Source organism: Nylanderia fulva, unplaced genomic scaffold (genome assembly GCF_048542155.1).
Source record: "Nylanderia fulva isolate GAGA-0341 unplaced genomic scaffold, ASM4854215v1 Scaffold37, whole genome shotgun sequence".
In the NCBI taxonomy this organism is placed as follows: Eukaryota; Metazoa; Arthropoda; class Insecta; order Hymenoptera; family Formicidae; genus Nylanderia; species Nylanderia fulva.
In genome coordinates this window covers 184,491-198,099 of record NW_028190444.1, presented here as the reverse complement: position 1 = coordinate 198,099, position 13,609 = coordinate 184,491, and the positions used below count along the sequence as shown (strand labels likewise).

The following is a 13,609-nucleotide window of genomic DNA, read 5'->3' as shown; positions in this document are numbered from 1 at the left end:
GGTTCAAGCCGCGCGTTCGCAACATTTGGTCCTTCGAGCCGGATTTGAGATTGGTGACGAATTGAAAAGTGAAAAACTCAAGTAAAAAACACAGTGACATTGCAAGTACATTCAAAATCGGACATCATCAAACGCTATCAGTGCATTCAAAGAGAGTGACAGCTCGGTTCGTAAAAAACCTAATTTGATTAAATTCAGTGTCGTTGAAACCTCAGTTGATTAAATTCAGTGTCAAAATGGAAGAAGCTCTCGCAAATCAACAAACTGCTTGCTATTCAGTTGCTCGAGCTCTCGACAATTTTAAGAAGATCGGTCGGTCAAATCTGACGGCCGCCAAAATTCGCTCGCGAATGACGAGCTTACAAGACACGTGGACACAATGTGTACGCAATCACGCGACACTGCTGCAGCTTGTTCCTGACGAGAAGCAAGTTTCAATTCACTACTTCAAAAAGGAGACCTTCGCCTTCCACGAGGACCTCTATCAGGCAGCTATGGACTACATGAACGAGTGCTTGGAGGAGCTGGTTCCAGTCGTAAGTCGTGAAACCTCTTTCAACGCTTCGTTCGCGCATACAGACTCTGCGTCATTATCGGTCAAACATCTTCCTCCCATCAAATTGCCGCCGTTCACCGGTAAGATTGAGGAGTGGGAGACTTTTCGCGATCGGTTTCAATCGCTTATTATAGACAATCGCGAATTATCGAACTTCAGTCGCATGCATTTTTTAGTGTCAAGTTTAACAGGCTCAGCTCGCGATGCGATATCAGGTATTAAAGTCACCGCGGATAACTTCTCGGTTGCGTGGAAAGCATTAACAGCGCGTTTTGAAAATAAGCGCCGATTAATTGAGACTCACATTTCGAATTTGTATAATCTTCCGAAAATGACTCGTGAGTCAGCTGTCGAGCTTCACGCCTTACGCGATAAAGCCGAACAAGCGATCTCAACATTGCAACGTCTTAATCGTTCGCCGGACGATATAGTCAGCGACATGTTAGTTTATTTTCTCTCTCAGAAGTTCGATCCCGCCACGCGCCGTGCGTGGAAGTTAAAAACGAGCGATATCGAAAATCCGCCAACATACAAAGAAGTATTAAAATTTATTTCGTCGCGTGCTCTCGCGTTAGAGGAACTTCACCCTCGCGATAACGACAAGACCAAGTCACATGCGAAAGTGACTAGCGCAACAGCGACTGCGTCATTTAATATAGTGTGTTCAATGTGCAAGCAATCGCACATTCTCTCAAAATGTCCGCAATTTGTAGCAAAGAGTCCGATTCAGCGACGCGAATTGGTTAAGAAATTTCGACGATGTTTTAATTGTTTGAGTGATAAACACATGTCGATCAATTGTCAAAGTAATTTCACATGTCGAACATGTAATAAACGACATCATTCTATGATTCATCTCGATTCGGACTCATTGCAACAAGTTACAAATGCGAACAATACGTCAAACGCGAATGACGTCATCGACAACGTGCCTAACGTTACGGCACTCTCATCAGTTACAATGACAACTGCGCCGACTCCTGTTGTCTTATCTACTGCAAAGGTGAATTTGCAGGCGCCTTCTGGACGCTCATTGGTTGTCAGAGCCTTGATTGACGGTGGATCAGAGCTCACGTTTGTGACGGAGCGCGTTGCTCAAATATTACGTCTCAAGCGTATACGAACGCTTACTTCAACGTCGGGAATAAGCTGCGCTGACACCGGTACATGCCGATCTGCGGCTCTGATTCACATCACTCCTCGCAAAAAATCGAAACCAAGGTTCACAACGGTTGCCTATATTATGAAGGCATTAACGAGGTATGCTCCCAGAAACGCTTCGCAATTGCAAGATTGGAAACATATTTCCAATCTAGAATTGGCTGACGATGATCCTACCGGATCAACACCGATTGATCTCATAATAGGATCCGATTTATATAATCACGTACTCGTTCACGTACGTAACGGACCGCTCGGTCAACCAGGTGCAATTGAATCGCATTTCGGATGGATCCTATCCGGAACAACCTCTATCCCAAATCACGTGACACAACCCTCTCATGTGGTAACTTCAACTCTCGTAATTCCGCCTATTGAGGATGCGAGTCGCGTCGTGCAATCAACTCAGTTAAATCAACGTTACAGTGTTGTCGCTCATTGTTGTTCTCTCGAAAATCAATTGTCTAAATTCTGGGAGGCAGAAGAAACACCTCAATCAATTGAAATGTCTCCAGATGACGAACAATGCGAAGAACATTTCAAACAAACGCATTCGAGAACATCGGATGGGAGATATATCGTGCGTCTGCCGTTTCGAAACGGCCCACCCATCGAAATCGGTGAATCTCGCGAAATAGCCGCGCGTCGGCTTTCGTCGTTACTTCGGAGAATTAATAATCAACCTGCGATTAAGCAGGAGTATGCTGAATTCATGAGCGAATACGCACAGTTGAATCATATGAAAGTAATCGCACCGGTGGATTCAGTAAATTCACAAGTCGTGTACATCCCTCATCATCCGGTCATTCGAGAGACTAGTTCGACAACTCGGTTGAGAGTCGTATTTGACGCCTCATGCACAACCTCTAACGGTACCTCGCTCAATTCTCACATGTTTACTGGGCCTAAACTACAGTTAGATCTGCAATCGGTTTTATTACGTTGGCGACAGCACAAATACGTTTACTCCGCAGACATAGCGAAAATGTATAGACAAATATTGGTCGACTCGCGAGATAGAGATTATCAACGCATCCTATGGATAGATGAAAATTCGAATATTCAAGAACATCAACTCCTTACGGTAACATACGGTACGGCTTCCGCACCGTTTTTAGCTCTTCGAGTCATTAATCAGTTAAACGATGAGGAAGGAAGCTCAGTTTCCACTAGCATCTGCGGTTTTAAGCGAGAACGTCTATGTGGACGACGTGCTGTTTGGGGCCGAAGATATGCCTCTCCTTAAACAGACTCGAGATCAAGTTTGCAAATTGTTGAAACGCGGTGGATTCGATCTTCGCAAATGGGCGAGTAACAAACCGGAGTTGCTCTCAGATATTTCATCGGATCATCACGGGCTCGCACAGCTTAAATTATTCGAGACTGACAACAATCTGAAGGTTCTCGGTATTTTTTGGAATCCGACGCACGATTGTTTCCAGTTTCAAATTGAATTACCACAGACTCTCCCTTCTACAAAACGAACGATTCTCTCTACCATAGCCAGAATATTCGATCCACTTGGATGGGTCACACCCGTGGTTCTCAAAGCGAAAGTTTTTATGCAGAAATTATGGCGACACAAAGTAGGCTGGGACGACAATCTCTCAGAAGATCTCCTTTTACAATGGAGCGTGATTTATAAATCACTTCCTTACATCAAAAGCATAAAACTTAGTCGCTGGATTGGATGCGATTCAGATACCAAGAGCATCGAGTTACACGGTTTCGCGGATGCTTCCCAAGTAGCTTACGCCGCAGTAGTTTTTTTGAGAGTCACAACATTATCCGGTCATACAACTGTTTCGCTCCTCGCTGGGCGATCCAAAGTCGCGCCTATCAAACCGCTGACAATCCCTCGATTAGAATTGTCAGCTGCGGTCTTATTAGCGCGCCTAATTGAATTCATCAGAAAATCTCTTCATTTCACGAAAATGCCAGTCCATTGTTGGACAGATTCGAGTATTGTGCTTGCTTGGTTAAACAAGCACCCATCTCATTGGAAAACTTTCGTCTCGCATCGCGTAACAGAGATTCAAACACGAGTATCTGATGGCATTTGGCATCATGTCAGTACACATGAAAATCCCGCTGACTGTGCATCTCGCGGTTTACTCGGCACAGAATTAAGCGCCTTCGACATTTGGTGGCGCGGACCTTCATGGTTGAGTCTTAAACAGGATGATTGGCCCACATTCACAATAACGCCGATAGACGAAACACAGTTAGAAGAAAAACCGTGTCAAGTGCATCAAGTGAACGCTAATGAACCGTGGAATCTCACTACTCGATATTCATGGTGGCCAAAATTGATACGTATTACCGCCTACATTTACCGTTTCATAAGGAAGTGTAGAAAGAAACACACAATAGGATCGAACAACAAGTCTCAATCTCACGCTCTTACTACAGTTGAATTCAACGAAGCACGAAACTTCTGGCTGAACTTCATTCAGTTAGAACTATTCGAAAACGAGCTCCATAATTTAAAGTCAAACAAACCGTTGCCTACTCACAGTCCAATTCTCTCATTAAATCCGTTCCTGGATTCTGACGGTCTAATTCGCGTTGGGGGGCGATTAGAACACTCGTCATTATCTTTCCAGTCCAAGCATCCAATCTTATTAGCCAACCATACGATCACTACTATGATCATCCGTTATACGCATGTTGTATCTCTCCATGCCGGTCTTCAATCCACTCTTTCAAAACTTAGACAAGAGTTTTGGATTTTGAGAGCAAGAAGTCTAGTAAAGTCGGTTATTTATAAATGTGTTCCGTGTACAAGAGAAAAGGCTCAAGTAGCTAGTCAGCTGATGGGCCAGCTACCTACAAGTCGTGTTTCGGCGCCCTCTCGAGCGTTTCTACATAGCGGTGTCGACTACGCCGGACCAGTCTTCACACGTGCTTCAGCCGGCCGAGGAATTACCTCGCGAAAGGCCTACATAGCACTTTTTATTTGTTTAGCCACACGCGCTATTCATCTCGAACTGGTTAGTGATTACTCGACTGCTGCCTTTCTTAACGCTTTTCAAAGATTTTGTGCGCGACGTGGATTACCAGAGGTCATGTACTCGGACAATGGCACTACGTTCGCAGGAGCAGACAAGGAGTTGTCGCAAGCGTATCGAGACGCTCAAAGCGATGTTAACTTTCTCAACTTCATCGCGTCAGATAACATCACATGGAGTTTTATCCTTCCCCATGCTCCACACTTCGGTGGATTGTGGGAGGCAGGGGTCAAAAGCGTTAAATACCACCTTCGTAGGATATTAGGAAATCACACCCTCACTTTCGAGGAACTTACTACCGTGCTTTGTAAAGTTGAAGCATGCTTAAATTCAAGGCCCCTGTGCCCATTGACTGATTCGATTGACGATTTTGAAGTGCTCACTCCGGGTCACTTTTTGATTGGATCGGCAATCACAATCAATCCAGAACCTTCTGTTCTGCAAATCAATGAAAACAGACTGTCACGGTGGCAGTTGTTGCGACAGATCACGGAGCGTTTTTGGAAGCATTGGCACGCCGACTATATTAACACGCTTCAACAGCGAACTAAGTGGCGAAGGGCAAAGTCACTTATCCATATCGGTTCCATGGTTCTGATTCAAAATCCTCTTCTTCCTCCTTGCAAATGGGAACTCGGACGCGTAATCCACTGTCAACCAGGCTCTGACGGATTAATTCGAGTAGTTTCCGTCAAAACAGCGAACTCGGAATATAAGCGTCCCATAACTAAGTTATGTGTGCTTCCAATCGACGTTGATTCTGACGATTCCATCGAGGATCAACCTCGAGTGTCAAGCAATTAGCGATAATTCTAGTGTAAGTTAATTATACGATTCTAATTCTAATTACGTTATAATTTATGTAGCAAGTAAGTCAAGTTTATGTTCATTAGTTAAGTCAAAGCGTGCAAGTAAAGTCGCCAAGGCGGGCGGCGCTTGCAATCCTAAGTTTAAGGTCGTGCGAATTAGTACGAACAGCGGATACTGTTGTTTACGCGATCTGCGTTAAATGTTAAAATCCGTCCGCGATAACAACAGTGATCTTTAGAAGTCAACTTTAAGTCAATATTGTCAGCCGTTTCAGGTCTACAATTTCACTTTAGTGCGATCTGAGCGTAATCAGAAGTTACATCTCAGTATCTTATATATTGCATGGGATCAATCGTGACGAACAATCACACGCAATTAGTTTTCATTTAGCAAACCTCACTCACACGGGAGTGAACGATGCATCCTTGTGTAAGGTATACCGCGAGATCGAGTAGTTTCGAAATTCAAATTTCGAGGCGGGCGGTATGTTTAGGATTCAGAAAAATTTGCCGCGCTCGATCGAACGAAAATTCACGAACAGTCGAGAATTTAAGTGAAAGCAATTGCCGCGGGCCTAACACGGCAGCACCTCGCGGCACGCACCGCGGGAAGCGCCGCGGAAGCAAATTTTCGGCCAATTAGCGCGTTCCGCGTGTACCCCTCGCGATCAGGCGGTCGATAGCGTGATCGATGAGGGTAGCATTCCGTCGGGGAACAGTCGTCGTGGAGAGAGAGCCGGCGTTGGTCGCAAGTCAGACCAAAGAATTCGCCTTACGGTGTAATAAGTGCGTGAATGTATTATCGCGACAAATACGAACAGATTTGCGCGGTATTGTGTGACATATCGAGAGTGAAGAGTTAACGAGTAATCGGATCTCGTTCGCGACGCAACATACACGTTCTCGCGACGAATTCGCCATTGTCTCGTGCATGCTACGTGCACGTGATCGAACATTACGAGTATTCGGATCCTGCTGGAGGATTCACTGCGATATTCGCGTATCGGTGAATGCATGTCGTGCATTCTCTCTCTCGCTCGTTCTCTCTCTCTCTCTCTCTCTCTCTCTCTCTCTCTCTCTCCCGCGCTCTCTCTCACAATTGTCGTAGTACGCCGTCGCGACGAACTCGCCGTCGTATTGTGCACGCTGCGTACACGTGATCGACTCCTGCGAATACTCGAATCCTTCTGGAGGATTCTGTGTGATAGTTAATTGCATATAAATGCACGTGATCGAACATTACGAATATTCGGATCCTGCTGGAGGATTGAATGTCACATAATTGAAGACAATTATTAAGTCGCGTCAAATCATATGTGCGCGTGTTCGATAAATTATAACGGTCGTTCACAAGAGGACAAATTTGTTGTTGTACGATTCGCGATCGTGACTTTCAAATAAGACAGTTGTTTTCTCTTGCGACAAAAAACATCGGTGTCGATATCGAACAAACAGTTTTTTCTTTTGTGATCGCGAGCTTCGAAACGTGTACAGCAAACGCTTTCGATTCTCATATCGAGTTTTTGTTCTTTTTTTCTTTGATTTGTTTGTGTCAAGTCCAGGTGACTTTCTGACATGTGAAATAATAAATTGATCTGTTTTTGTTCATCAACTTCAAGACTTCTTTTCAATTCGGCTTCCTACGTAAATCATCAATCTCAGCGCACACATGGGTGCGCGATCACCCTATTAAGATACAGTCCACTCAACAATTATCCTATTGTCCATCCATCACATCTCTCATGAGATTCCTATGATTTCTTTCCAATAAAAAAAAAAAAAACGGGTGAAGGATTTGAGAGGCGGCGCGCGAGACGCGGCCCTAAAAAGGCCGAGCATGCTCGTTCGCCGCAGCTTCGCGTCGGACCACGGTTCAAGCCGCGCGTTCGCAACATTTGGTCCTTCGAGCCGGATTTGAGATTGGTGACGAATTGAAAAGTGAAAAACGCAAGTAAAAAATACAGTGACATTGCAAGTACATTCAAAATCGGACATCATCAAACGCTATCAGTGCATTCAAACAGAGTGACAGCTCGGTTCGTAAAAGACTAATTTGATTAAATTCAGTATCGTTGAAACTTCATTTGATTAAATTCAGTGTCGTTGAAACCTTAGTTGATTAAATTCAGTGTCAAAATGGAAGAAGCTCTCGCAAATCAACAAACTGGTTGCTATTCAGTTGCTCGAGCTCTCGACAATTTTAAGAAGATCGGTCGGTCAAATCTGACGGCCGCCAAAATTCGCTCGCGAATGACGAGCTTACAAGACACGTGGACACAATGTGTGCGCAATCACGCGACACTGCTGCAGCTTGTTCCTGACGAGAAGCAAGTTTCAATTCACTACTTCAAAAAGGAGACCTTTGCCTTCCACGAGGACCTCTATCAATCAGCTATGGACTACATGAACGAGTGCTTGGAGGAGCTGGTTCCAGTCGTAAGTCGTGAAACCTCTTTCAACGCTTCGTTCGCGCATACAGACTCTGCGTCATTATCGGTCAAACATCTTCCTCCCATCAAATTGCCGCCGTTCACCGGTAAGATTGAGGAGTGGGAGACTTTTCGCGATCGGTTTCAATCGCTTATTATAGACAATCGCGAATTATCGAACTTCAGTCGCATGCATTTTTTAGTGTCAAGTTTAACAGGCTCAGCTCGCGATGCGATATCAGGTATTAAAGTCACCGCGGATAACTTCTCGGTTGCGTGGAAAGCATTAACAGCGCGTTTTGAAAATAAGCGCCGATTAATTGAGACTCACATTTCGAATTTGTATAATCTTCCGAAAATGACTCGTGAGTCAGCTGTCGAGCTTCACGCCTTACGCGATAAAGCCGAACAAGCGATCTCAACATTGCAACGTCTTAATCGTTCGCCGGACGATATAGTCAGCGACATGTTAGTTTATTTTCTCTCTCAGAAGTTCGATCCCGCCACGCGCCGTGCGTGGAAGTTAAAAACGAGCGATATCGAAAATCCGCCAACATACAAAGAAGTATTAAAATTTATTTCGTCGCGTGCTCTCGCGTTAGAGGAACTTCACCCTCGCGATAACGACAAGACCAAGTCACATGCGAAAGTGACTAGCGCAACAGCGACTGCGTCATCTAATATAGTGTGTTCAATGTGCAAGCAATCGCACATTCTCTCAAAATGTCCGCAATTTGTAGCAAAGAGTCCGATTCAGCGACGCGAATTGGTTAAGAAATTTCGACGATGTTTTAATTGTTTGAGTGATAAACACATGTCGATCAATTGTCAAAGTAATTTCACATGTCGAACATGTAATAAACGACATCATTCTATGATTCATCTCGATTCGGACTCATTGCAACAAGTTACAAATGCGAACAATACGTCAAACGCGAATGACGTCATCGACAACGTGCCTAACGTTACGGCACTCTCATCAGTTACAGTGACAACTGCGCCGACTCCTGTTGTCTTATCTACTGCAAAGGTGAATTTGCAGGCGCCTTCTGGACGCTCATTGGTTGTCAGAGCCTTGATTGACGGTGGATCAGAGCTCACGTTTGTGACGGAGCGCGTTGCTCAAATATTACGTCTCAAGCGTATACGAACGCTTACTTCAACGTCGGGAATAAGCTGCGCTGACACCAGTACATGCCGATCTGCGGCTCTGATTCACATCACTCCTCGCAAAAAATCGAAACCAAGGTTCACAACGGTTGCCTATATTATGAAGGCATTAACGAGGTATGCTCCCAGAAACGCTTCGCAATCGCAAGATTGGAAACATATTTCCAATCTGGAATTGGCTGACGATGATCCTACCGGATCAACACCGATTGATCTCATAATAGGATCCGATTTATATAATCACGTACTCGTTCACGTACGTAACGGACCGCTCGGTCAACCAGGTGCAATTGAATCGCATTTCGGATGGATCCTATCCGGAACAACCTCTATCCCGAATCACGTGACACAACCCTCTCATGTGGTAACTTCAACTCTCGTAATTCCGCCTGTTGAGGATGCGAGTCGCGTCGTGCAATCAGCTCAGTTAAATCAACGTTACAGTGTTGTCGCTCATTGTTGTTCTCTCGAAAATCAATTGTCTAAATTCTGGGAGGCAGAAGAAACACCTCAATCAATTGAAATGTCCCCAGATGACGAACAATGCGAAGAACATTTCAAACAAACGCATTCGAGAACATCGGATGGGAGATATATCGTGCGTCTGCCGTTTCGAAACGGCCCACCCATCGAAATCGGTGAATCTCGCGAAATAGCCGCGCGTCGGCTTTCGTCGTTACTTCGGAGAATTAATAATCAACCTGCGATTAAGCAGGAGTATGCTGAGTTCATGAGCGAATACGCACAGTTGAATCATATGAAAGCAATCGCACCGGTGGATTCAGTAAATTCACAAGTCGTGTACATCCCTCATCATCCGGTCATTCGAGAGACTAGTTCGACAACTCGGTTGAGAGTCGTATTTGACGCCTCATGCACAACCTCTAACGGTACCTCGCTCAATTCTCACATGTTTACTGGGCCTAAACTACAGTTAGATCTGCAATCGGTTTTATTACGTTGGCGACAGCACAAATACGTTTACTCCGCAGACATAGCGAAAATGTATCGACAAATATTGGTCGACTCGCGAGATAGAGATTATCAACGCATCCTATGGATAGATGAAAATTCGAATATTCAAGAACATCAACTCCTTACGGTAACATACGGTACGGCTTCCGCACCGTTTTTAGCTCTTCGAGTCATTAATCAGTTAAACGATGATGAAGGAAGCTCATTTCCACTAGCATCTGCGGTTTTAAGCGAGAACGTCTATGTGGACGACGTGCTGTTTGGGGCCGAAGATATGCCTCTCCTTAAACAGACTCGAGATCAAGTTTGCAAATTGTTGAAACGCGGTGGATTCGATCTTCGCAAATGGGCGAGTAACAAACCGGAGTTGCTCTCAGATATTTCATCGGATCATCACGGGCTCGCACAGCTTAAATTATTCGAGACTGACAACAATCTGAAGGTTCTCGGTATTTTTTGGAATCCGACGCACGATTGTTTCCAGTTTCAAATTGAATTACCACAGACTCTCCCTTCTACAAAACGAACGATTCTCTCTACCATAGCCAGAATATTCGATCCACTTGGATGGGTCACACCCGTGGTTCTCAAAGCGAAAGTTTTTATGCAGAAATTATGGCGACACAAAGTAGGCTGGGACGACAATCTCTCAGAAGATCTCCTTTTACAATGGAGCGTGATTTATAAATCACTTCCTTACATCAAAAGCATAAAACTTAGTCGCTGGATTGGATGCGATTCAGATACCAAGAGCATCGAGTTACACGGTTTCGCGGATGCTTCCCAAGTAGCTTACGCCGCAGTAGTTTTTTTGAGAGTCACAACATTATCCGGTCATACAACTGTTTCGCTCCTCGCTGGGCGATCCAAAGTCGCGCCTATCAAACCGCTGACAATCCCTCGATTAGAATTGTCAGCTGCGGTCTTATTAGCGCGCCTAATTGAATTCATCAGAAAATCTCTTCATTTCACGAAAATGCCAGTCCATTGTTGGACAGATTCGAGTACTTGTGCTTGCTTGGTTAAACAAGCACCCATCTCATTGGAAAACTTTCGTCTCGCATCGCGTAACAGAGATTCAAACACGAGTATCTGATGGCATTTGGCATCATGTCAGTACACATGAAAATCCCGCTGACTGTGCATCTCGCGGTTTACTCGGCACAGAATTAAGCGCCTTCGACATTTGGTGGCGCGGACCTTCATGGTTGAGTCTTAAACAGGATGATTGGCCCACATTCACAATAACGCCGATAGACGAAACACAGTTAGAAGAAAAACCGTGTCAAGTGCATCAAGTGAACGCTAATGAACCGTGGAATCTCACTACTCGATATTCATGGTGGCCAAAATTGATACGTATTACCGCCTACATTTACCGTTTCATAAGGAAGTGTAGAAAGAAACACACAATAGGATCGAACAACAAGTCTCAATATCACGCTCTTACTACAGTTGAATTCAACGAAGCACGAAACTTCTGGCTGAACTTCATTCAGTTAGAACTATTCGAAAACGAGCTCCATAATTTAAAGTCAAACAAACCGTTGCCTACTCACAGTCCAATTCTCTCATTAAATCCGTTCCTGGATTCTGACGGTCTAATTCGCGTTGGGGGGCGATTAGAACACTCGTCATTATCTTTCCAGTCCAAGCATCCAATCTTATTAGCCAACCATACGATCACTACCATGATCATCCGTTATACGCATGTTGTATCTCTCCATGCCGGTCTTCAATCCACTCTTTCAAAACTTAGACAAGAGTTTTGGATTTTGAGAGCAAGAAGTCTAGTAAAGTCGGTTATTTATAAATGTGTTCCGTGTACAAGAGAAAAGGCTCAAGTAGCTAGTCAGCTGATGGGCCAGCTACCTACAAGTCGTGTTTCGGCGCCCTCTCGAGCGTTTCTACATAGCGGTGTCGACTACGCCGGACCAGTCTTCACACGTGCTTCAGCCGGCCGAGGAATTACCTCGCGAAAGGCCTACATAGCACTCTTTATTTGTTTAGCCACACGCGCTATTCATCTCGAACTGGTTAGTGATTACTCGACTGCTGCCTTTCTTAACGCTTTTCAAAGATTTTGTGCGCGACGTGGATTACCAGAGGTCATGTACTCGGACAATGGTACTACGTTCGCAGGAGCAGACAAGGAGTTGTCGCAAGCGTATCGAGACGCTCAAAGCGATGTTAACTTTCTCAACTTCATCGTGTCAGATAACATCACATGGAGTTTTATCCCTCCCCATGCTCCACACTTCGGTGGATTGTGGGAGGCAGGGGTCAAAAGCGTTAAATACCACCTTCGTAGGATATTAGGAAATCACACCCTCACTTTCGAGGAACTTACTACCGTGCTTTGTAAAGTTGAAGCATGCTTAAATTCAAGGCCCCTGTGCCCATTGACTGATTCGATTGACGATTTTGAAGTGCTCACTCCGGGTCACTTTTTGATTGGATCGGCAATCACAATCAATCCAGAACCTTCTGTTCTGCAAATCAATGAAAACAGACTGTCACGGTGGCAGTTGTTGCGACAGATCACGGAGCGTTTTTGGAAGCATTGGCACGCCGACTATATTAACACGCTTCAACAGCGAACTAAGTGGCGAAAGGCAAAGTCACTTATCCATATCGGTTCCATGGTTCTGATTCAAAATCCTCTTCTTCCTCCTTGCAAATGGGAACTCGGACGCGTAATCCACTGTCAACCAGGCTCTGACGGATTAATTCGAGTAGTTTCCGTCAAAACAGCGAACTCGGAATATAAGCGTCCCATAACTAAGTTATGTGTGCTTCCAATCGACGTTGATTCTGACGATTCCATCGAGGATCAACCTCGAGTGTCAAGCAATTAGCGATAATTCTAGTGTAAGTTAATTATACGATTCTAATTCTAATTACGTTATAATTTATGTAGCAAGTAAGTCAAGTTTATGTTCATTAGTTAAGTCAAAGCGTGCAAGTAAAGTCGCCAAGGCGGGCGGCGCTTGCAATCCTAAGTTTAAGGTCGTGCGAATTAGTACGAACAGCGGATACTGTTGTTTACGCGATCTGCGTTAAATGTTAAAATCCGTCCGCGATAACAACAGTGATCTTTAGAAGTCAACTTTAAGTCAATATTGTCAGCCGTTTCAGGTCTACAATTTCACTTTAGTGCGATCTGAGCGTAATCAGAAGTTACATCTCAGTATCTTATATATTGCATGGGATCAATCGTGACGAACAATCACACGCAATTAGTTTTCATTAAGCAAACCTCACTCACACGGGAGTGAACGATGCATCCTTGTGTAAGGTATACCGCGAGATCGAGTAGTTTCGAAATTCAAATTTCGAGGCGGGCGGTATGTTTAGGATTCAGAAAAATTTGCCGCGCTCGATCGAACGAAAATTCACGAACAGTCGAGAATTTAAGTGAAAGCAATTGCCGCGGGCCTAACACGGCAGCACCTCGCGGCACGCACCGCGGGAAGCGCCGCGGAAGCAAATTTTCGG

General features: G+C 44.7%; 3 protein-coding genes across 3 annotated transcripts; all 3 read left to right on the top strand.

Moving 5' to 3' along the window:
- The first annotated feature begins 236 nt into the window (after positions 1-236).
- On the top strand, positions 237-2,697 carry LOC114945487 (uncharacterized). The gene is made up of 2 exons (XM_085485423.1): positions 237-2,648; positions 2,692-2,697. The coding sequence occupies exons 1-2, from the start codon at positions 237-239 to the stop codon at positions 2,695-2,697; spliced, it is 2,418 nt and encodes an 805-aa protein (XP_085341549.1).
- Positions 2,698-2,862: 165 nt separating this feature from the next.
- LOC146722093 (uncharacterized) lies at positions 2,863-5,532 on the top strand. Its single transcript, XM_085485422.1, has one exon. It carries the CDS (start codon positions 2,863-2,865, stop codon positions 5,530-5,532), a length of 2,670 nt encoding a protein of 889 aa, XP_085341548.1.
- A 2,141-nt stretch (positions 5,533-7,673) lies between these two features.
- On the top strand, positions 7,674-12,969 carry LOC114940572 (uncharacterized). The gene is made up of 2 exons (XM_085485421.1): positions 7,674-11,023; positions 11,229-12,969. The coding sequence occupies exons 1-2, from the start codon at positions 7,674-7,676 to the stop codon at positions 12,967-12,969; spliced, it is 5,091 nt and encodes a 1,696-aa protein (XP_085341547.1).
- The last annotated feature ends 640 nt before the right edge of the window (positions 12,970-13,609 follow it).